The sequence below is a fragment of the Oncorhynchus clarkii genome, chromosome 12 (genome assembly GCF_045791955.1).
Source record: "Oncorhynchus clarkii lewisi isolate Uvic-CL-2024 chromosome 12, UVic_Ocla_1.0, whole genome shotgun sequence".
In the NCBI taxonomy this organism is placed as follows: domain Eukaryota; kingdom Metazoa; phylum Chordata; class Actinopteri; order Salmoniformes; family Salmonidae; genus Oncorhynchus; species Oncorhynchus clarkii.
The window spans coordinates 78,770,497-78,791,740 of record NC_092158.1 but is presented as its reverse complement, the minus strand read 5'-3'; the positions used below and the strand labels follow the sequence as shown (position 1 = coordinate 78,791,740).

The following is a 21,244-nucleotide window of genomic DNA, read 5'->3' as shown; positions in this document are numbered from 1 at the left end:
CTTTCTCTGTTTCTCCACCTCTTTCTGTCTGTCCACTTTGCTCTCTCTCCACTTATCTCTCACTCTCCACCTATCTCTCTGTCTCTGCTTCTCTCTCTCTCCACTTCCCTCTGTCTCCCCACCTCTCTCTCTCCACTTCCCTTTGTCTCTACACTTCTCTCTCTCCACCTCTCTCCACCTCTCTCTCTCTCTCTCTCCACCTCTCTCTCTCTGTCTCTTCACTTCTTTCTCTCTCCACTTCCCTTTGTCTTTACACTTCTCTCTCTCCACCTCTCTCTCTGTCTCTCCACTTCTCGCTCTCGCAACTTCTCTCTATCTCCCCACTTCTCTCTGTCTCCCCTGCTCTCTCTCTCTCTCTCTCTCTCTCTCTCCACCTCTCTCTCTGTCTCTCCACTTCTCTCTCTGTCTTTCAACCTCTCTCTCTGTCTCTCCACTTCTCTCTCTGTCTTTCAACCTCTCTCTCTGTCTCTCCACTTCTCTCTCTGTCTCTCCACTTCTCTCTCTGTCTTTCAACCTCTCTCTGTCTCTCCACTTCTCTCTCTGTCTTTCAACCTCTCTCTCTGTCTCTCCACTTCTCTCTCTGTCTTTCAACCTCTCTCTCTGTCTCTCCACTTCTCTCTCTGTCTTTCAACCTCTCTCTCTGTCTCTCCACTTCTCTCTCTGTCTTTCAACCTCTCTCTCTGTCTCTCCACCGCTCTCTTTCACTTTCGATAGTACTCAAAGTCAGGTGCCAACCGGAATCCCAGAATCATTAGCAGCAGCCATTCTGAGCCCCTTTAGCCAGACCACTGAGCTGGGCTGTAGCCCAGTGAATAACAGCCTCCCTCGCCCATTCCACACAACGAGGTGTCAAGCCACCCTTATTATTCCCTTCCCGTCCCTTGGACTGCATGCTTATTCTGCCTGTTCTGACGCTTTATCTAATGACACTGCTGACATAGAAAGTGAGGTGGTGAAAGGGGCCTCATTCTGACAGCATGATGGATGTCACAAGTGACAACCTTTTGTTTCAGTAAAACACACTGACATGCCGGCCCTGCACAGGCAAAATGCAGAGGGCAAGGGGAACAACTTAGTCACTTGCTCTGTGTCATTGAACAAACAATGGCGGTGCCAGAACTTGTTTCTTTTCCAGATTTTGTTTCACTGTAGATGAGGTTTGTTCTGTGTGGTTCTGTTTATATGCTGTGTGGTACTGTTGATACAAGCACCCAGATCTGTTGAAAAATATACTCTACTGATGGAATTAAACTTAGTTCTGATTTCAAAGTACCTCGTGTTTTGTCCCTCTCTGAATAGTTGACTTGGCCCAAAGTGGAAGTTTATTCTCTATGTGCCAAAAATATCAATAAAACCACCTTAGTCACCCATCCAATCTGGTAAAAGCACCTGCTTACGAAAACACAACATAACTCTGCGGTCTATCTCTGCAGCGGCTACGTTTCCTACCTATTGAACTGCTACTACAGTCGGAAACACAACATAACTCTGCGGTCTATCTCTGCAGCGGCTACGTTTCCTACCTATTGAACTGCTACTACAGTCGGAAACACAACATAACTCTGCGGTCTATCTCTGCAGCGGCTACGTTTCCTACCTATTGAACTGCTACTACAGTCGGAAACACAACATAACTCTGCGGTCTATCTCTGCAGCGGCTACGTTTCCTACCTATTGAACTGCTACTACAGTCGGAAACACAACATAACTCTGCGGTCTATCTCTGCAGCGGCTACGTTTCCTACCTATTGAACTGCTACTACAGTCGGAAACGCTGCTCAAAATGCAATTACGCACTTGGGCACCCGCACTTCCTTTGGAGAAATAACTTCCTGCCTTTTCTTTCAGAGATTATTTCTGAGAGTAAAATATAAACCTAGTTAAAGCATTTAGACTAAACAGTAATAATCCGTTTTTTATGTCCTCCAAAATGGATAGTATGCCAAGATTACATGTTTATAAATGTATTTATATTTACTTGTTAGGTTGTTGTTGTTTTTTTTTTGGGGGGGGGGGGGGGATTTCCATTTGTTGATATCAATATCTAACAATTTTACTCTCCGATGATTTATGTGGTTACATACTTCAAACAAATATCTATGATGTGTTGTTCTAAACCGTACAAATATGTCATTGTCATGGTTGGTGTCAACTCATTCAATTAATGAGATGAAATACTATTCAATTGATTAATTGAAAATTGTCCATTATTTTTAAAGGAGGGTGAAGTTAATTAATTCAGTGATTTAAATGTTCATTAATCCAAGGCTAGTCAACGTTGATGAGTATTACAATGCATTTTGATATAAGTGTAAAATATTGTATCATAAAACAAAGTTGTAAAACATTTAATTAGGCCAACACATTGTGGTTATATTTTTCCTAAAAAGCTGTATTTTGGTTTTGATTTACGTTTTGCATAAATCATTGCAATGTGTAGCTAATCAGCGTTTGGTTTTATGTGGGTAATTGTTAGTTAATTAAACTGACTATGCCATTCCATTTTTGTATGGTGGTTTGGGTGATAAAAACAAAGTTTGGAACACGGACCAGCCCACACTTTATTACATTCAAATCATTCAATTAAATAATTTTCAACAAAATCCACTTTTTACATTAACACAATAAGTTGGTTATTGGCGACAACATTTGATATACATTATGCTGACTTTTTCAAATTGGTTGATATACCTTAATTAATTCCCCTCCTCACAATTACTGTGGTTTTCCCATTTTGAATCGTTATCAGATAGGGCATATTTGAACAGGGTAATGAATTTACTGGTGTAATTTACGAATGCATGGTGGATTAGTTTTATTTGACACAATTAAACGATTTAAAAATAACTAATTAGCCAAAAACAATCGGTGGTTTACAAAGCCTAATTCATATTGGATCAATGTGAGATGCTTAAATTGAATTTGAATTTAAGAACTGAATAATGAACAAATCAGGTCTGCATTAGACTATGCGTAAAATGCGTTTTTCAAGGCATAATAAGAAACCTGCGCAATCACACAAAATACTTTCGATCATTATGAGTCTTGCAATTTAGAAAGGACATTTAAATCTAAAAAAAAATACGTTATAGCGCAAAGCTCTGGGTTACAAGGGTAAATAGTTGACTTACCAACAATAGTTGACTTACCAACACATTCGTTTGCCTCTCTTGCGGTTGCGCGCTGCCAAGGACGGTCATAATGGAAAGGTTTGCACCTGTCACACTCCGGCCCCGCGGTGTTGTGCTTGCACTCGCATACCAGGTTTCCTTCCCTATCTTTTACGCACTTTGAAGCGTGACCGTTGCACTTGCACCGCCCGCCAACCTGCAGGTCTGATACCGCGTAAAAGTAGGAATCTCTAGCCAGCTCCGAGTCGTCCTCGTTCTCATCCCCAAACGTGTGCAGTCGGCTGAACGCCACCTTGATGTCGGTGGCTGTCACCCAGTCCTGCAGCACGGGAGAGTTGTCGAAGTCGTGCGCCGAAGGTCTGCCATCCAAGGTGCTGAACGCAATGAGCCCACCTGTCAGCGGGTGCATGTCCGTGTGAGAGTCTGTGCAAATCGCCTCTTGTTCGTTCTGCTTGGTAATTGCCGCCTTATTCTGCTTGTTATACATCTTCTTACACTGGGTAGAGTAGAATTGGAAAGGAACCCAGGATTTGCCATAGTCCATTGACTTGAAGATAGCCATTGATTCGGGTCGGGGTGAACAGAACTGCAAGCTCACATAGGTGACCTCAAATTTTTTACTCAAAGACAAAGTGAGCGTGACGTTCTGAGGATACTGGACATAGTTTTCTGACTGCCAGCAGGTGAGGTTATGAGGGTTGTTGAGATCAGTTAAATACGCGGGTGGATGAGTCTTCTTTGGGTCCCCTGCATCGCAGGTGTGGCAATCCCTAGTCCTCTCCTCACCCTTCTCGGTCACGACGCAGTACCTTGAGGCTGGGGTTCCACAGGTGCTGGAGACGCGCACGTCCTTCCCGAAAGCAGAGTTCACGAAATCGGGGATGCACCTCCGGGGGTTGCCGTTCTCATCATAGCATGGGTCTGGAGGGGACGACTGGGCAGCAAACATACTCATCCCATAACCTCCAAGAGCCCCCTTAACCACCAGAGAAATGGCCACCGAGGTGACCCAAACCTCTGAAATCCTTATCATTGTAATCCGTGCTCTTTAGTGTCACTTGCGCTGAAATGTAGTCGTAGAAAAAGAGAGACATATTTAAGATGTTTGTTACGTAGATTTAGAGGAACATTATCATATCATGCATTGCAAAATGAATAGCCTATAATATATATCTATCTATATATATATATATATATGTGACCCTCTATATATAAATGCTATTTAGCCTACATCTGAAATTATCCATGGTGAAGACAAACAAGCAGAATACCATTCATACATGTTAATATTAAATCAATAGCCTATGTACATTTCTGTGTTTTGTTCTCCACACATAAACAGATGAAACACAAACAGTCATGCACATGTATGTGAATGAAATCATCTTACGAGACAAAGAAAACTCCACAGAGGACACTACCTCCGAATAACTGTTCAGCCTGGAAGAGAAGTGTTGTAAAACTTAAGAATATAGAGGGCAGCCTACTCTCTTTTTACGCACGAAATTCTACCGCTAGTTTGCCTTTTTCTGTGTTTCTAGACATAAATTGGAAGGACCAGCTCGCTATTAGCTTCCCTGACTCTGTCTTCCACTCAGTCACACCTCTGTCTACCTCTGTCTCTTGTCTGTCCCATTCCCTTTCTGACGCTCTCACTGTTTGAACAGAGAAGTGAGACCCTGTTATCCAGCAGAGCTTGAGGTCATACGGAGATGCTCGCAGAGCTAAAAGAAAGAACAACGACATCCACTGGTGTGTAACAATAAATTATAAAATATACCTCAACTCAAATTTATTTGAAATATGTTTGTATTCAGCTTATTACATCATATTATTAAAACAACAATGATATTAGGATTTTGTTTCTTATTATTTCAATTATTCAAAGATCACACAGCTGGCAGGTCCAATTGCAGCGGCGGCAGGTAGCCTAGTAAAGGTAGCCTGGTAAAAATCGTTGGACTAGTAACCGGAAGGTTGCAAGATCAAACCCCCGATCTGACAAGGTAAAAATCTGTCATTCTGCCCCTGAACAAGGCAGTTAACCCACTGTTCCTAGTCCGTCACTGAAAATAAGATTTTGTTCTTTACTGACTGCCTAATTAAATAAAGGTAAAATGACAAGTTTTAGACAACTTCAGTGTTCTTCTCAAGTTACCACCTGTGCCACAACAGGATAGCAGATGCAGGTATAACTGATAAATAATAATACAAAAACAAGTTTACATTGAATCTCACAAAAGTGCCAATACAACAGGTTTCATCTCAGCCTTAACCGTATTATAGTACTTCTGTAGCATACGTTGTGAAATGTAACGATGGAAGTCCCGCCAAACTTCAGTAAATTATACGCAAGCAGCGACATCGTGCTGTGGCGGGAAGTACTGTTACGATAAAGGAATTCATAGTAATATATCCTTGAGACATTACTGCTGACTGTGTCCTCGTTTGTTTGCTACTCTGAAGCTCAGTAAACGCTTGATTGGGAAAATGGAAAAGAATGGGCCAAAAGCATCCCTTTAAATGTTCCACACATTTCCCATATTGAAAAAGTGTAATTTGTGCGGCAATTTTTTTCAGATACGTGGTCATGGCTAGAAGGAATACAACTTTGATCAAATACATTTTTTTTAGCTAACCTTACCCTTTTCCTAACCTTAACATAATTATCCTAACCTGATACGTGAATTATCCTAACCTTCTGCGTAAATTCTCCTAGCCTGCCATGAGAAGTCAAATCTGGCAAAGCGATATCCCATCTAGTTAAAACCCAGATATTGAGAGGAGCGAGATGCAAGACTTTACTCTCACACAGTCACACACAGCGCATGTGCAAGAGTTCACTTCACGCTGCTCGTAGCTTATTAGCCAGGGCACCAAAACAGCAGAGCAATTGAGCCTCGCACTTTAACACTCTTAGTTGTTGCGGAAATTGACACACTGCTGGTCATCACTAGTTACCACAGCCACAAAATTAAAATGATGGCCAAAACATGTCCTATATAGGATATCTATATCATGTCCTATACAAACGTATTTTAAACCTTACCGTTGCGTTAACCCTAACCTTAACCACACTGCTGTTATACCTTACCCTAACCTTAAAATAAGACCAAAAAGCAAATGTTTGTTTTCATGAATTTTTAAGAGATAGACAATTTTGACTTTGTGGCTGTGCTATCTTGTGGACACCCACTATGCTGTTAATTTTCTGCATCTACTTCATATGTCGTGTTGCTGGGTATAACTTTAAGGCTTCAAAGATGTTTTACAGTTTCAGTTGACCAGAAGTTGTTAATGTTATGCCATTTTTCAGACATTATAATCTGTCCGATACTTAGATAGAAGTAGGCCTACTTAATTACTTTGACAAGCTGTCAATCTCTTGACAATATGTCAAATGAGGTAAATTAATTTGAAATGCCCTGCCCTCATACCCCCACAATGCCAACTACCTCCTCAACATGACTTTCATTCAGTTCCTGTTTAGCTACACATGCTCACTTGACTTTGAATTTGGATCATCTATTTTCGTTGGGCTGTGGCAGCACACACAGTGAAGGATGTGGTCACTGTATTCGTGTCCCTTCCACTGGTGAGCCACAGCTGGATGGAAAAAAATCGCCAGGATATAAAGCACTACTGAATGACACATACCCTTCAGGACAGCTGCAGGTAAGATTTAACAATCTTCACCCAGTGTCTGGTCTACTGCTTTGATGAAATGTCAACAGGTCCTTTCTCCTAGAATAATTTAGACATTGTGTAAGAACTTGATGGTGTATGTCTTGACTCAAGGAAGGAAAATAATTGAGACTCAAGTTTTGAGTTTAAGCTGCAGTTGAGTGTGTGTGCAGTGTTGCTACCCTCTGTACCCAACAACAACACTGATCTCACTTATGGTGCAAACCAAGATCAGTCGCTTAGATTTCTTAGAAAATGGGCCCATTTTGCAGAGGTGTGAAATTTCTAAAACTTCCAAAAAACGTTGCTGCAAAAGCAAAGTGTTGCTAAAGCCTTCGTTTCCTGTTCCTCTTTCAACATATCATCCACACAATCTGTCAACAACAGTCTTAACCAAGTCACAAAATGATCGTTGCGGTGTTGCTTCATGTACTCCAACACACTCAGTTATTTGTTGCTCCCAGTACAGTGTTGTTGTCCCTGTGTTATGTGGGAGTCCTCCGACCGGCACCATGGATCACAGGAACAGTGTCACAGGTTGACACCTGCTTCCTCTGCTGAGGTTGGAATTCTGGCCAGAGCCAGTACAGTAATGTCAAGTAGAAAATTGTCAGTAGAAGGACCTTATGGAAGAGCTCAGAGACTTTCAATGTGGCACCGTCAGAAGATGCCACCTTTCCAACAAGTAGGTTAGTAAAATTTCTGCCCAGCTAGAGCTGCCCCGGTCAAATGTAAGTGTTGTTATTGTGAAGTGGAAACGTCTAGGAGCAACAACGGCCCAGCCGCTAAGTGGTAAGCCACACAAGCTCATAGAATGGGACCGTTGAGTGCCGAAGCGCGTAGCATGTAAAAATCATCTGTCCTCGGTTGAAACACTCACTACTGAGTTCCAAACTGCCTCTAGAAGCAATGTGTTCGTCGGGAGCTTCATGAAATGGGTTTCCATGGCCGAGCAGCCGCAAACAAGCCTAAGATCACCATGTGTAATGCCAAGTGTTGGCTGGAGTGGTGTAAAGCTCACTGCCATTGGACTCTGGAGCAGTGGAAACGTTATGAATCATGCTTCACCATCTGGCAGTCCGACGGACTAATCTGGCTTGGCGGATGGCAAGAGAACGCTACCTGCCCTAATGCACAGTGCAAACTGTAACGTTTGGTGGAGGAGGAATAATGGTCTGGGGCTGTTTTTCTTGGTTCAGGCTAGGCCCCTTAGTTCCAGTGAAGAGATATCTTAATACTACAACATATAATACAATATATATAACATAACTACATTCTAGATGATTCTTTGCTTCCAACTTTGTGGCAACAGTTTGGGGAAGGCCCTTTCCTGTTTCAGCATGACATTTCCCCCATGCACAAAGTGAGGTCCATGCAGAAATGGTTTGTCGAGATCGGTGTGGAAGAACTTGACTGGCCTGCACAGAGCCCTGACCTCAACCCTATCAAACACCTTTGGGATGAATTGAAATTCTGGCTGCGTGCCAGGCCTAATCGCCCAATATCAGTGCCTGACCTCATTAATGCTCTTGTGGCTGAATGGAAGAAAGTCCTGGCAGCAATGTTCCAACATCTAGTGGAAAGCCTTCGCAGAAGAGTGGAGGCTGTTATAGCAGCATAGGGGGACCAACTCTATATTAATGCCCATGATTTTGGAATGAGATGTTCGATGAGTGTCCACATACTTTTGGTCATGTAGCATACGTGAAAAGCTACCATCAAGTTCACACAACAGAACTGTAAATATGGTATGTGTGCACAGGAAAGGTTTCAGTGAGTAGGGCAATGTAATTTTATTATTCCATGTCATCACATTCCTGACTTAAAGATACATTCCCGGGATCTTCAGCACAACAAATATGTAACATATTGCACAAATTGGATTTGTAACATATCACACAAATTGCTACATTTGTATAATACTGCATCATACAAATTGCACAATTCCTAACATCACACGAAATAGATGATGCCGTACACAATTGGATGACATAGTACACAAAAAACAGGGACTCGTTTTGGCTCGTGAGCATCACTTTCAAAACTACTGGCCGAAATGATATAAAGTTTCAGAGTGATCTTGAACTGCCATTACATCTAAATATCTCCTCATCTCATGTAGGGTATGAACTTTACCCTCTGAGTTCTTCCTTAGTCACGTTCCAAGTAATCATAAAAGGGAGGCTCTTTTCCTGTTTGTTCTGCCACAGGTGACCCTCAGTTTCCTATTGACATCTCAGTCCCTGTTGCATGGCAACAGTGGCAGGGCTGCCTTTGGACCCCAGCTGTACTTCACAATGACATCTTCCTGTCTGCACACATGAAGCAAGAGACCCCTGCAGGTTAAATATAGGGCCCCATGGGGACCCAGGTCTGTGTGGGAGGTCACAGCAGCTTTACTCTGGGCCTAAGGCTCTTATTTAATATATGCCCAATCTGATCATCAGTCTGTGGATTAACAAAGAGCCAGGGGAGTTCACACTGCTGAAACATGGAAGTGTTCTTTTCTGATAGACTTCTCCATCACCATTTATTTATTTCAGCTTTTAGTCATCCACAGATCAAACACTTGTGGTTGCAAGTAATTAAGTAATTAAGAAAAAAACGGCAATGTTGTTCAACTACTGAAAATCCTGTGATGCTTTTGCAGGAGATTATCTAAGATGGAGCACACCTCGTGCACAGAGGACCGTATCCACCACGCCCTGGACAGGTGCCTTTATGGCCTGGGCCACAGCTCTCCCAACACACAGCCCTGGAACGGTAATCCTCATCACTTAGATTTACTGATCTAATGTTCTTTGAAAAGCACATCTCTTAAGAAGGAAGTTCAATCATCTCAAAATCCAAATGTAATATCCGGATATGATTAATCAGTGTGAAATTTCACCACTTTCACATCTGAATGTTAAGGAATGTGGTACATCGGTTATGCAGTCAATCATGTGTGTTTTCATTCATAAAAAATACTCCCATTGTTGTGAAACAGTGTTAAAATGTTGGGTCATCTAGTTTCGCCATGAGTCAAAGGGGAAATGAAAGAGGTGACACATGGGGGAGGAGGGGGTGAGGACATAGCTCACATGTCAAATAGGAAATTGAGATAATTTCTAGGGAATTTCTAGGGCCTAAATGACTCAAAAGAACAAATGGTATATAAAGCATCAGGCTGTAACACAGCACTCCAGAGTGACAATCAAGCAATAAGGCACAAGGGTGTGTGGTATATGGCCAAGGGCTGTTCTTACGTACGACGCGTCGCAGAGTGCCTGGATACTACAATATACCTGGTATATTGGCCATATACCACAAACCCCTGAGGTGCCTTATTGCTATTATAAACTGGTTACCAACGTAATTAGAACAGTAAAAATAAGTGTTTTCTCATACCCATGGTATACGATCTCATATACCACGGCTGTCAGCCAATCAGCATTCAGGGCTGGAACCACCAGTTTGTAATGCGATATAAGTACTTTACATTTGTCCACACCCACTTAAATAAACTCGTATTAAATATGGACAGCACAGTGTCAATTTTATGTACACAGTATGATTGTTTGGATTTGACCACCATTCCTACTGAAAGTGGAGGTAAGAGTATATTTGTCCTACATTGTGTGTTTGTCTGTGTGTTTAGCTGGCCTGTGCATAAACCGCTGGAGTTTAGAGGAACTAGTGAAGAGAGATCCACGAAACTTCATCATCCTACTGCAGCAGATTCTGAGGAAAACACGGGAGGTATGGCTCTCCATGTAATGAACTGTTCTACATCTGTGTAATTTACTGTAGCTGTAATGGAGCTGTAATGTAGCTGTAATGTAACTGTAATGTAGCTGTAATGTAGCTGTAATGTAGCTGTAATGTAACTGTAATGTAGCTGTAATGTAGCTGTAATGTAACTGTAATGTAGCTGTAATGTAACTGTAATGTAGCTGTAATGTAACTGTAATGTAACTGTAATGTAGCTGTAATGTAGCTGTAATGTAGCTGTAATGTAACTGTAATGTAGCTGTAATGTAACTGTAATGTATCTGTAATGTAACTGTAATGTAGCTGTAATGTAACTGTAATGTAGCTGTAATGTAGCTGTAATGTAGCTGTAATGTAACTGTAATGTAGCTGTAATGTAGCTGTAATGTAGCTGTAATGTAACTGTAATGTATCTGTAATGTAGCTGTAATGTAGCTGTAATGTAGCTGTAATGTAGCTGTAATGTAACTGTAATGTCGCTGTAATGTAGCTGTAATGTAGCTGTAATGGAGCTGTAATGTAGCTGTAATGTATTTATATATTCTGTAGGTTCTAGAGCAGTCCCAGGATGAGCTGGTGGTCCCACTGGCTCTCCTGTTCTCTTCTACTCTTCTGCAGGTGAGCCCAGATACAGTAGACCGCCACACCACAGAAACTCATCATCACCAACCATGACCAGAAACCCACGTGTGGACAGTCTCAGACCAGTCCAATGTAGCGTAGTTCTCCGATGATCCAGTAAATATCTCTCCTCTGTTTCAGACCCCTCACTTCTCCCCTGACTCTGGGGTGCTGCAGGAGGCCTGTGATGTGTTCCACTGTTTCCTGTCCTGGCCGGAGCCCTGCTGCAGCGCCAGCCGACACCTGCTCTCCCTCATCCAGCAGGAGCTCAGGGCACCAGGTATTGAACCCTTGACTCTATACAGCCTCCCTGTTGGTCTGGGTCTCATCTCATCCTTCACTTGTCACTGTCCTGATTCAAGTTCCATTTTCTTCCACATGGTGGCACTATTGTTTAAACCAGGGCTCTCCAACCCTACCATCCTGTAGGTTTTTGCTCCAACCCTAATCTAGCACACCTGATTCTAACAATTAGCTGGTTGATAAACTGAATCAGGCTAGTTAAAACTGGGATTGGATCGAAAACCTACAGGAGGATAGTTCTCCAGGAACAGAGTTGGAGAGCCCTGGTTTAAACAATACAATACAAACAATACCATCACTTATACTGTATTTCCACCAGGTATCTCATTTCAAAGACTATTGAGAGAAGAACAGGGCTTGACCACCACCACCAGCACCAATCACTCCAAAACTATGTAAGTCAACACAGACCATCCGTGATTAAATCAATCAACATCGTCCCAACTTGAAACATTTAAACACAAACTACTGTTCTCCTCTTTGTTCTGTGTGTGTGTGTGATCATAACTTGTGTGTGTGACTGTATTAGGACAGTACTGTTAATGAGCCCAGGCGAGGATGTCCCTCCCGAGCTCCTGTCTGTCTCTGAGCAGCTGAGTGGTGTCTGTCACTCCCAGAGGGACACCTCCATCACCCTGATCAAACATGCCTTCCAGGCTGCCCTGGGGACCAAGTACCCCCTCCAGATACTGCATCATGCACTGCAGGTATGTCCTATTATATGTGATTCCTAAATGATGTGCTCACAGTTCAGTTACTTCACCTACTGTCACATAGGCATTTCTATATGATTATCTGTACTCCAGGGTCATAAATTACATTTTTCCATTCACCATTTTCTAGCTCCATAATTTAACGTATTTTTGGTTGTTCATTTTGGATTTATGCATATATGCATTATGCATGGTGCACCAACACTACTGAATATAATCTGTATCATACATATACTGCTAGCAAACAGGTTATACAATATCTGTATTTGTCAAACAGTCAAAAGGGGCAGAGGATCTGGAGCAGCTTGTGACTGCAGTAACAGAGGCCCTGGAGACAGCAGCCTCTACACAGGACCCAGACGCAGCCAGAGAGAGTCTATTGCAGAGCCTAAAGGGGCTGGTGGAGAGCATTGGCATACCCCCTCCAGACTGCCATACAAGCCCTGGTGAGAGAACTTTACGACATGCTTCATCATAGTCTTACCATCTGAGGTGTTCCTGGAACAGATAAACTGGTCTACTTTGGGCAAACAGGACGGACTGGAGATGATTAGAGATAGACAGATGAGGAAGTCAAATGAGTAATGACTGAGAAACTCACAGTGTCACATACAATGCTTGATCATACTTGATCTGATTAGTCTTGGATCTTTCTCTTATTATTAGGAAATGTCCATACACTGACGCTGCCCTTAGCCAAATGTCACATGTACTCCTGGGATAAGGACAACTTCGGTAATGAGCTTTTTTCCCATTGCTTCTTTCTCCATATTCAAGACAGTATATTTCAACATCATACTGTAAAATCTGTATAGCCTTTGTGTCTGTGGACTGTTAATGATGTAATTCTGTGTATTCGTTCAGACATTTTAAATGACCTTCTTCAGAGTGAGCTGGACCAGCTCCCAGTCTTTAACCTTCCCACAGACAAGGGAGAGGAGGATGATGAAGATGAGGAAACAGAGGAGGAAACAATAAAGAACCGATACACAGACCACCGGATCTCCACTGTGTCCATCTGCTCCAAAGACTCTATGTTTTCCAGCTACTCCCTGTCCTCCAGCTTGTCTGTGCCCTCCACCCTGTCTGAGTCTTCTGGGGTGGACAGTGACTTCAGCGAGGACTTGGAGACAGATGACAGTCAACCAGAGACCAGGAGAAGACCAAAGTCAAAAGTCCACCTCAGCCAGCGTTTCTCCATGCTCTTCAAGTCCCAACGCAGCTCCTCCCTCTGCCGACGCGCACAGAGCATGGGCTCCCGTGGTGATGTCATTAGAGACGGCCCATCTGGGGCGCTGTTCAAGCGCTCCAAGTCATTGCCTAGACAGGTCCGCCTGCCCCGCCTGCCCCGCAGTTCAGGGGTGCCTGCCCCCACCTCAGATGGACCGTTTCCCCAGAGTCACCACGTGTGTGTCCGGAAGAGGCCCATTCTGAGTTGTGAGGAGGGGGATGGGGTGGAGATGTCCACCCTGGTCAGGGTGGTAGTGTTTGGGGGGGACCGGGAGGCAGGGAGGCTGGCCAGGGCCTACACTGACCTACAGCAGAGGGAGAGCAGGTGTCCTCGCCTCACTAGGGCCTACAGGCTGCAGTTCTACTTTGTCCCTGTGAAGAGAGGGAACCTGGGAGGTCCAGGAGGAGTGTCCATAGTGCCTGAGGGGCACCTAGGGAGTCTACTGAAATGCCCAACATCTACGGTGAGAATACCCAGCTTCTTGATTCTTCCAGAAGAGGACAAGAGCATTATCTACAGCTGACTTCATAGTTGTGTACAGAAGACTAAAACATTATGACGTGCCATTAGATATGACAATGAGAGCTTATAATCTCTTCCTAACTCTAACATTGTACAACTTATCTTATCTTTGCTGTCACATCCAGAAGTCAAATGCAGTTATACTTGAGGACAGCACCACTGACATCGCCCAGTTGATAGGCATGACTGACCCCTGGTACAAACAGAGCGTGCTCAGTCTCCTCAGCCTGTCCTCTGATGTCCTGTGCCAGGTACCACAATTACAACTTCACCTGGGTTCCTTTTCAAACAGACCATCATGTGCCCTTTAATTATCCTAACTGGGGATTGTATTTCTATATGAATGTAATTTCCCAGACAACTTCTAAAGTGGATTGTGACTCAGATAGCAGCTCCTCTGAGCGCGTTCTCCTCCTGGCAGACCTGGTGCTGTATTACTGTCGAAATGCAGCACAGCCTGTTCTGTTACAACTCTACCAGGCTGAGGTGAGCCCGGTCCTACTTTAACTAATACATACAGTACTAGTCAAAAGTTTGGACACACCTACTCATTCAACGGTTTTTCTTTATTTTTATTATTTTCTACATTGTAGAATAAAGGTGAAGACATCAAAACTATGAAATCACACATGTGGAATCATGTAGTAACCAAAAAAGTGTTAAACAAATCTACAAATGTTTTATATTTGAGATTCTTCAAAATAGCCACCCTTTTCCTTAATGACAGCCTTGCACACTCTTGGCACTCAATCAGCTTCATGAGGTAGTCACCTGGAATACTTTTCAATTAACAGGTGTGCCTATTTAAAACTTAATTTGTGGAATTACTTTCCTTAATGTGTTTGAGCCAATCAGTTGTGTCGTGACAAGGTAGGGGTGGTATACAGAAGATAGCCCTATTTGTTAAAATACCAAGCCCATATTATGGCAAGAGCTGAAGGTCAGTCATTGTAGAAAATTTCAAGAACTTTGAAAGTTTCTTCAAGAGCAGTCGCAAAAACCATCAAGTGCTATGATGAAACTGGCTCTCATGAAAACCACCACAGGAAAGGAAGACCCAGAGTTACCTCTGCTGCAGAGGATAGAAATTGCAGCCCAAATAAACGCTTCACAGAGTAAAGTAACAGACACATCTCAACATCAACTGTTCAGAGGAGACTACGTGGATCAGGCCGTCCGACCGTGAAGCATGCATGGAGGAGGAGGTGTGATGGTGTGGGGGTGCTTTACTGGTGACACTGTCAGTGATTTATTTAGAATTATAAACACACTTAACCAGCATGGCTACCACAGCATTCTGCAGCGATACACCATCCCACATGGTTTGCACTTAGTGGGAATATAATTTGTTTTTCAACAGGACAATGACTCAACACACCTCCAGGCTGTGTAAGGGCTATTTGACCAAGAAGGAGAGTGATGGATTGCTGCATCAGATGACCTGGCCTCCACAATCACCCGACCTCAACCCAGTTGAGATGGTTTGGGGTGAGTTGGACTGCAGAATATAGGAAAAGCAGCCAACAAGTGCTCAGCGTATGTGGGAACTCTTTCAAGATTGTTGGAAAAGCATTACAGGTGAAGCTGGTTGAGAGAATGCCAAGAGTGTGCAAAGCTGTCATCAAGGCAAAGGGTGGGAATCTAAAACAGAATATATATTTTTATTTGTTTAATACTTTTTGTGTCACGACTTCTGCCGAAGTCAGTCCCTCTCCTTGTTTGGGCGGCGTTCGGCGGTCGACGTCACCGACCTTCTAGCCATCGCCAATCCACTTTTCATTTTACATTTGTTTTGTCTTTGTTTTACACACCTGGTTTCAATTCCCCAATTACATGTTCATTATTTAACCCTCTGTTTTCCCCATGGGTTTTGTGCGTGATTGTTTTATGTATGTTCGGTCCGTTATTGTGGGCTCGGTATTACGACATGTTATTGGAATATTTGAGTAAAGTTACTTGTGTTACTCATCTCTGCTGTCCTGCGCCTGACTCCTCTGCACCAGCTACACCCAGACTATTACATTTTGGTTACTACATGATTCAATATGTGTTATTTCATAGTTTTGACGTCTTCACTATTATTCTACAATGTATGAAATAGCAAAAATAAAGAAAAACCCTTGAATGATGGTGTGTGTCCAAACTTTTGACTGGTACTGTATTTCAAAACTGTATTCAGATACACTGTGAAACATTGTAGGATACAAGGAAATTCTATACAGGCACATCTGTCTACACCAGTAAATGGATGATTGAGTCCACATGACTGATGTTTTTCACACAAACACGTGCATGCCATTCAAAGTACTTTCAATTATGTGTGACATAGCTGACCCTGGCTGGGGGAGAGAAGAGAAGAGAGGTGTTTATCCATTCCTTGGAGCTTGGACACACAGCAGGGACACGAGCCGTCAAGGCCATGGGTGAGTTTGCCCACCTCGAACACGCACACTTATGCATGCACTTGCACAAAAACACACACACCACTCGCAAAGGTTATTTAACAAAACATGCCTGTGTTTTATTCTAGAATATATATGTGTGTCTGTCCTTCTACTGTAATATCTAATCATGACTGCCTCTGTGTTACAGGTGCAGCTAGTAAAAGGTTTGGGATTGATGGAGATCGTGAGGCCCTGCCATTAGCACTATATATTGTTTATAACAAGGTATTATTTAGCACTTTTTCAAAAACACAATTACAAAATTACTTGAGAGACATTATTTTCCAACCCTTCCATCATTCTATTTTAGGTTTTTGTAAGTGGGAGGAGTCAAAGGACAGAAACAGACATGGTTTGCACCTCAATAAACTTGAGGAAAGCCTGCAAGAGACCTCAGCAGCTAGGTATGTGGCTTACCGCAAGCTTTGAAGAAGATGAATTGAGAAAGATGAATATAAAAATAGATGTAATATTTTACACATATTTAGTCATATTTTTCTCTTGACATAACTCCCATGAAATGTTATTTTAATCTTGGTAGTTCCTGTGCAGTTGTTAGAAAATAAGACATGAACTACTCAAGATAATGTGTTTGTATTTAGATTCTAAAATGGAGAGTCTTCACTTGACAATGACAGAGGTGTTGAAGATACAGAGCTCCAAATCCAAGAAAAACTACAATCAGGTGAAATAGAGACACAACCGCTTAGGGCCCCGCGGCCGCCTGGGGGCCCCCAACCCACAAAAACAATATATATATATACCAAATAGGGCTATATTCAGTATATATATATATATATATATATATATATATATATATATATATATATATATATATATACACAGTACCAGTCAAACGTTTGGACACACCTACTCATTCAAGGGTTTTTCTTTGTTTTTACTATTTTCTACATTGTAGAATAATAATGAAGACATCAAAACTATGAAATAACACATGAAATCATGTAGTAACCAAAAAAGTGTTAAACAAATCAAAATATATTTCATAATTGAGATTCTTCAAAGGAGCCACCCTTTGCCCTGTTGACAGCTTTGCACACTCTTGGCAAGCTTCATGAGGTAGTCACCTGGAATGCCTTTCAATTAAAAGGTATGCCTTGTTAAAGTTAATTTGTGGAATTTCTTTCCTTCTTAATGTGTTTGAGCCAATCAGTTGTGTTGTAACAAGGTAGGGGTGGTATACATAAGATAGCCCTATTTGGTAAAATACCAAGTCCATATTATGGCAAGAACAGCTCAAATAAGCGAAAAGAAACTACAGTCCATCATTATTTTAAGGAATGAAGGTCAGTCAATCTGGAACATTTCAAGAACTTTAAACGTTTCTTAAAGTGCAGTCGCAAAAACCATCAAGTGCTATGATGAAACTGGCTCTCATGAGGACCGCCACAGGAAAGGAAGACCCAGAGTTACCTTAGCTGCAGAGGATAAGTTCATTAGAGTTAACAGCCTCAGAAAATGCAGCCCAGATAAATGCTTCAAAGAGTTCAGGTAACAGAAACATCTCTCTGAAACTGTTCAGAGGAGACTGTGTGAATCAGGCCTTTGTGGTCAAATTACTGCAAAGACACTACTACTAAAGGACACCAATAATAAGAAGAGACTTGCTTTGGGCCAAGAAACACGAGCAAAGAACATTAGACTGATGGAAATCTGTCCTTTGGTCTGATGAATCCAAATTTGAGATTTTAGGTTCCAACCGCCATGTCTTTGTGAGACGCAGAGTAGGCGAACGGATAATTTCTGCATGTTTGGTTCCCACCGTGAAGCATGGAGGAGGAGGGGGTGCTTTGCTGGTGACACCTTCAGTGATGTATTTAAAATTCAAGACACACTTAACCAGCATGGCTACCACAGCATACTGCAGCGATACGCCATCCCATCTGGTTTGCGCTTAGTCCCACTATCATTTGTTTTTCAACAGGACAATGGGGGCATGACAGTGACTAGGGTGGGTTATCTAGGGGAATTATAATTCTATGTTGGCCTGATATGGTTCCCAATCAGAGGCAGCTGATTATCGTTGTCTCTGATTGGGGATCATATTTAGGTAGCCATTTCCCCCATTATGTTTGTGGGATCTTGTGTTTGTGTAGCTGCCTGTGAGCAGCCCAGAACGTCATGTTTCGTTTGTGCTTGTTTGTTTTTGTTTGGTGAGTTTCGATTTATTAAAATATGTGGAACTCTACACACGCTGCGCCTTGGTCCATTCATTAGGACGAATGTGACAGAAGATCCCACCACCAAAGGACCAAGCAGCATGGCCAGGAGGAGCAGGGATCCTGGGCCCGGGAGAAAAGGGAGTGGAGGACATCATGGACATTGGGAGGAGGTTATGGCAGGGGACAAGACCCTGCCATAGAAGCAGACGGAGGCAGCGAAGGAGGATCAACGACGACTCCGGGGTTCACAACCAAGACGCAAGCACGAGAGGCAACCCCGGTGTGGTTGGCGGAGCCAGGTTTCAGACCAGAGCCAACTCCCCCTGCACTCCCTTTAAGGAGCGTGTGACCGTTCAGACACCATGTTATGCTGTGATATGCACTGTGTCTTCACTGCACATCCACAGCCCGGTGCGCTCAGTGCCAGCTCTCTGCACTTGCCGAGCATCCAGCCAGGACAGGTTGTGCCGGCTCAGTGCTCCTGGTATCCAGTACGCCTCCTCGGACCAGGATATCCTGCGCCGGCTCTGCCTTCACAGCCCAGTGCGTCCTGTGCGAGCGCCCCGCAATTGCCAGGCTAAAGTGAGCATCCAGCAAGGACAGGTTGTGCCAGCTCTACGCTCTAGACCTAGACAGTGCGCCTCCACAATCCAGTACGTCCTGTGCCTCCTCCCCGCACTCGCCCTGAGGTGCGTGTCATCAGCCCGGTGCCACCTGCACCGACCCCACGCATCAGGCCTCCAGTGCGGCTCCACAGGCCAGAGCTTCCGGCTACAGTTCCCAGTCCAGAGCTTGCGGCGACAGTTCCCAGTCCAGAGCTTCCGGCGACAGTTCCCAGTCCAGAGCTTCCGGCGACAGTTCCCAGTTCAGAGCTTCCGGCGACAGTTCGCAGTTCAGAGCTTCCGGCGACAGGTCCCAGTCCAGAGCTTCCGGCGACAGGTCCCAGTCCAGAGCTTTCGGCGACAGGTCCCAGAGCTTTCGGCGACAGGTCCCAGTCCAGAGCGTACGGCGACGCTTCACAGTCCGGAACCTCCGGAGACGGTCCGCGGTCCGGAACCTCCGGAGACGGTCCGCGGTCCGGAGAGTTTTCTCTTAGTACTGTTTATCAGTCACTAACAGTCACTCAATCGTCTAGCCAGCATTTTGTAGTAATCATTGTCGAATTCCGACCCTTTACCCATTGGCCACATTGATATTGTTAGTCACTCTGACTCAGATATCATATTAACATGGCATAATTCATGGCAAGATGTGTAGAAATGCAGGAAATTTGCTTAAGAAAATTACAAAAATGTTTCCCCACCCTATGGGGAAATGTGTAGAATTACAGGAAATTAGATCTAAAACTGGCAATTTTTCTCTCCACCACATGGCACAATTTGTAGAATTGCATGAAATTACAGATATAGGATCTTAATTTGATGACTTGTTTGTTGCTGAGAATTGTCCAAACAGCACAGTTCATGGAAATTGTCATGAAAAGTCATGTGTAGTGGCTTACTTTGACTAACTCGTGTCCCTTGCATCCTTGACCTCTCCCCTCAGCAGATCTCCAGGTCAGAGGTGAAGGTGGACAAGGTCCAGGTGAGTGGTGGCAGTGGGATCACCTTCCCTGTGTGTCTGGACCAGGATGAGAAGAAGATCATCCAAAGCGTCATCAGGTACAGTATCAATTAAACCAACCACAGGCCTGATCATGTGCTGTCAATATACAGTATATTACAGAATGATTTTACATGACATGTTGCTGACCCAATAATTATTCTGTTGTGTGTAGGTGTGAGGTGTCGTTGTGCTGTAAACCAGGCAGCGGTTCTGACTGGAGGTCTCACAGGAGCCGGCCTAGTCAGGTCCAGCCACTGCACCCCTCCTTCTGCTCCCTGCTCTGCCTGCCCATCACCTCCTTCTGTGGCTCTCAGCCGTCATAAAACACTGGACTAGGCTACAACGTCCCTCTCCTAAACCACTCAGACATGAACACCCACATGATGTTCTGATAATAATGTATTCCATTTAGCATGAAGCTTTTATCCAAAGCAACATACAGTCACGTGTACATACATTTTATGTATGGTTCCCGGAATCAAACCCACTACCCTGGTGTTACAAGTGCCATGCTCTAACAACTGAGCTACAGAGGAAGTTGTATTATTTTGCACATCTGGTGTTCTGTGTACTGTAATAGTCAACTCAGTCAAAAATATTTTGGCTGCATGATCTTTTCTCCTGTTTTATTTTTTGACAACCTTGAGTGCATGCCTTGTGATGCATTGTACTTGTGTGAGGATGTCTAGACTAGACAAAGGGGAGTTTACTGTTGTGGTGCTATGAGAAAATGTGTTTCACTCAAGATATTGTACAGTCCCCATGGGCTTCCATGGGCATTTCTAGCAGTGCACTGTACATTTTCTGTCATTCTTATCATGTCTGAATATTCATTCATTGAAATGTTCTCTATGCTATAATGTCAACATTTCATTTTTCAACTATGAATGACCCTGAGTACTCCTCAGTTCTCATTGACAAGTGTATAACATGAATAAATACATATATTTATTGAAATAAAGAAAACATATTTAACAGGATTCCACACTGTTGAATTTATTTCAGCTAAGCAATAATATAAAGGAAATGAACATTGGGTCGCACGTCAGCCTGC

The 21,244-nt window shown here is 43.3% G+C and overlaps 2 protein-coding genes across 3 annotated transcripts in view; one reads left to right on the top strand and one right to left on the bottom strand.

Moving 5' to 3' along the window:
* LOC139421408 (netrin-1-like) overlaps positions 1-4,776 on the bottom strand; it is a 48,132-nt gene extending 43,356 nt beyond the window's left edge. For both annotated transcript variants that reach the window (XM_071172274.1, XM_071172275.1), the window contains exons 1-2: positions 4,522-4,776; positions 3,150-4,194 (exon numbers count right to left, since the gene is read on the bottom strand). In XM_071172274.1, coding sequence (XP_071028375.1) covers positions 3,150-4,164 — 1,015 coding nt within the window. In that variant the 5' untranslated portion in view covers positions 4,165-4,194; positions 4,522-4,776. The remainder of the gene's footprint in view (positions 1-3,149; positions 4,195-4,521) is intronic.
* A 4,690-nt stretch (positions 4,777-9,466) lies between these two features.
* Positions 9,467-21,167, top strand: LOC139422277 (phosphoinositide 3-kinase regulatory subunit 5-like). The gene is made up of 17 exons (XM_071173463.1): positions 9,467-9,578; positions 10,456-10,556; positions 11,118-11,186; positions 11,331-11,469; positions 11,812-11,887; positions 12,022-12,199; positions 12,483-12,651; positions 12,872-12,940; positions 13,070-13,899; positions 14,084-14,209; positions 14,316-14,444; positions 16,288-16,381; positions 16,551-16,627; positions 16,713-16,806; positions 17,005-17,087; positions 20,131-20,246; positions 20,363-21,167. Exons 1-17 carry the CDS (start codon positions 9,479-9,481, stop codon positions 20,511-20,513), a joined length of 2,601 nt encoding a protein of 866 aa, XP_071029564.1. The 5' UTR covers positions 9,467-9,478; the 3' UTR covers positions 20,514-21,167.
* Positions 21,168-21,244: the final 77 nt, after the last annotated feature.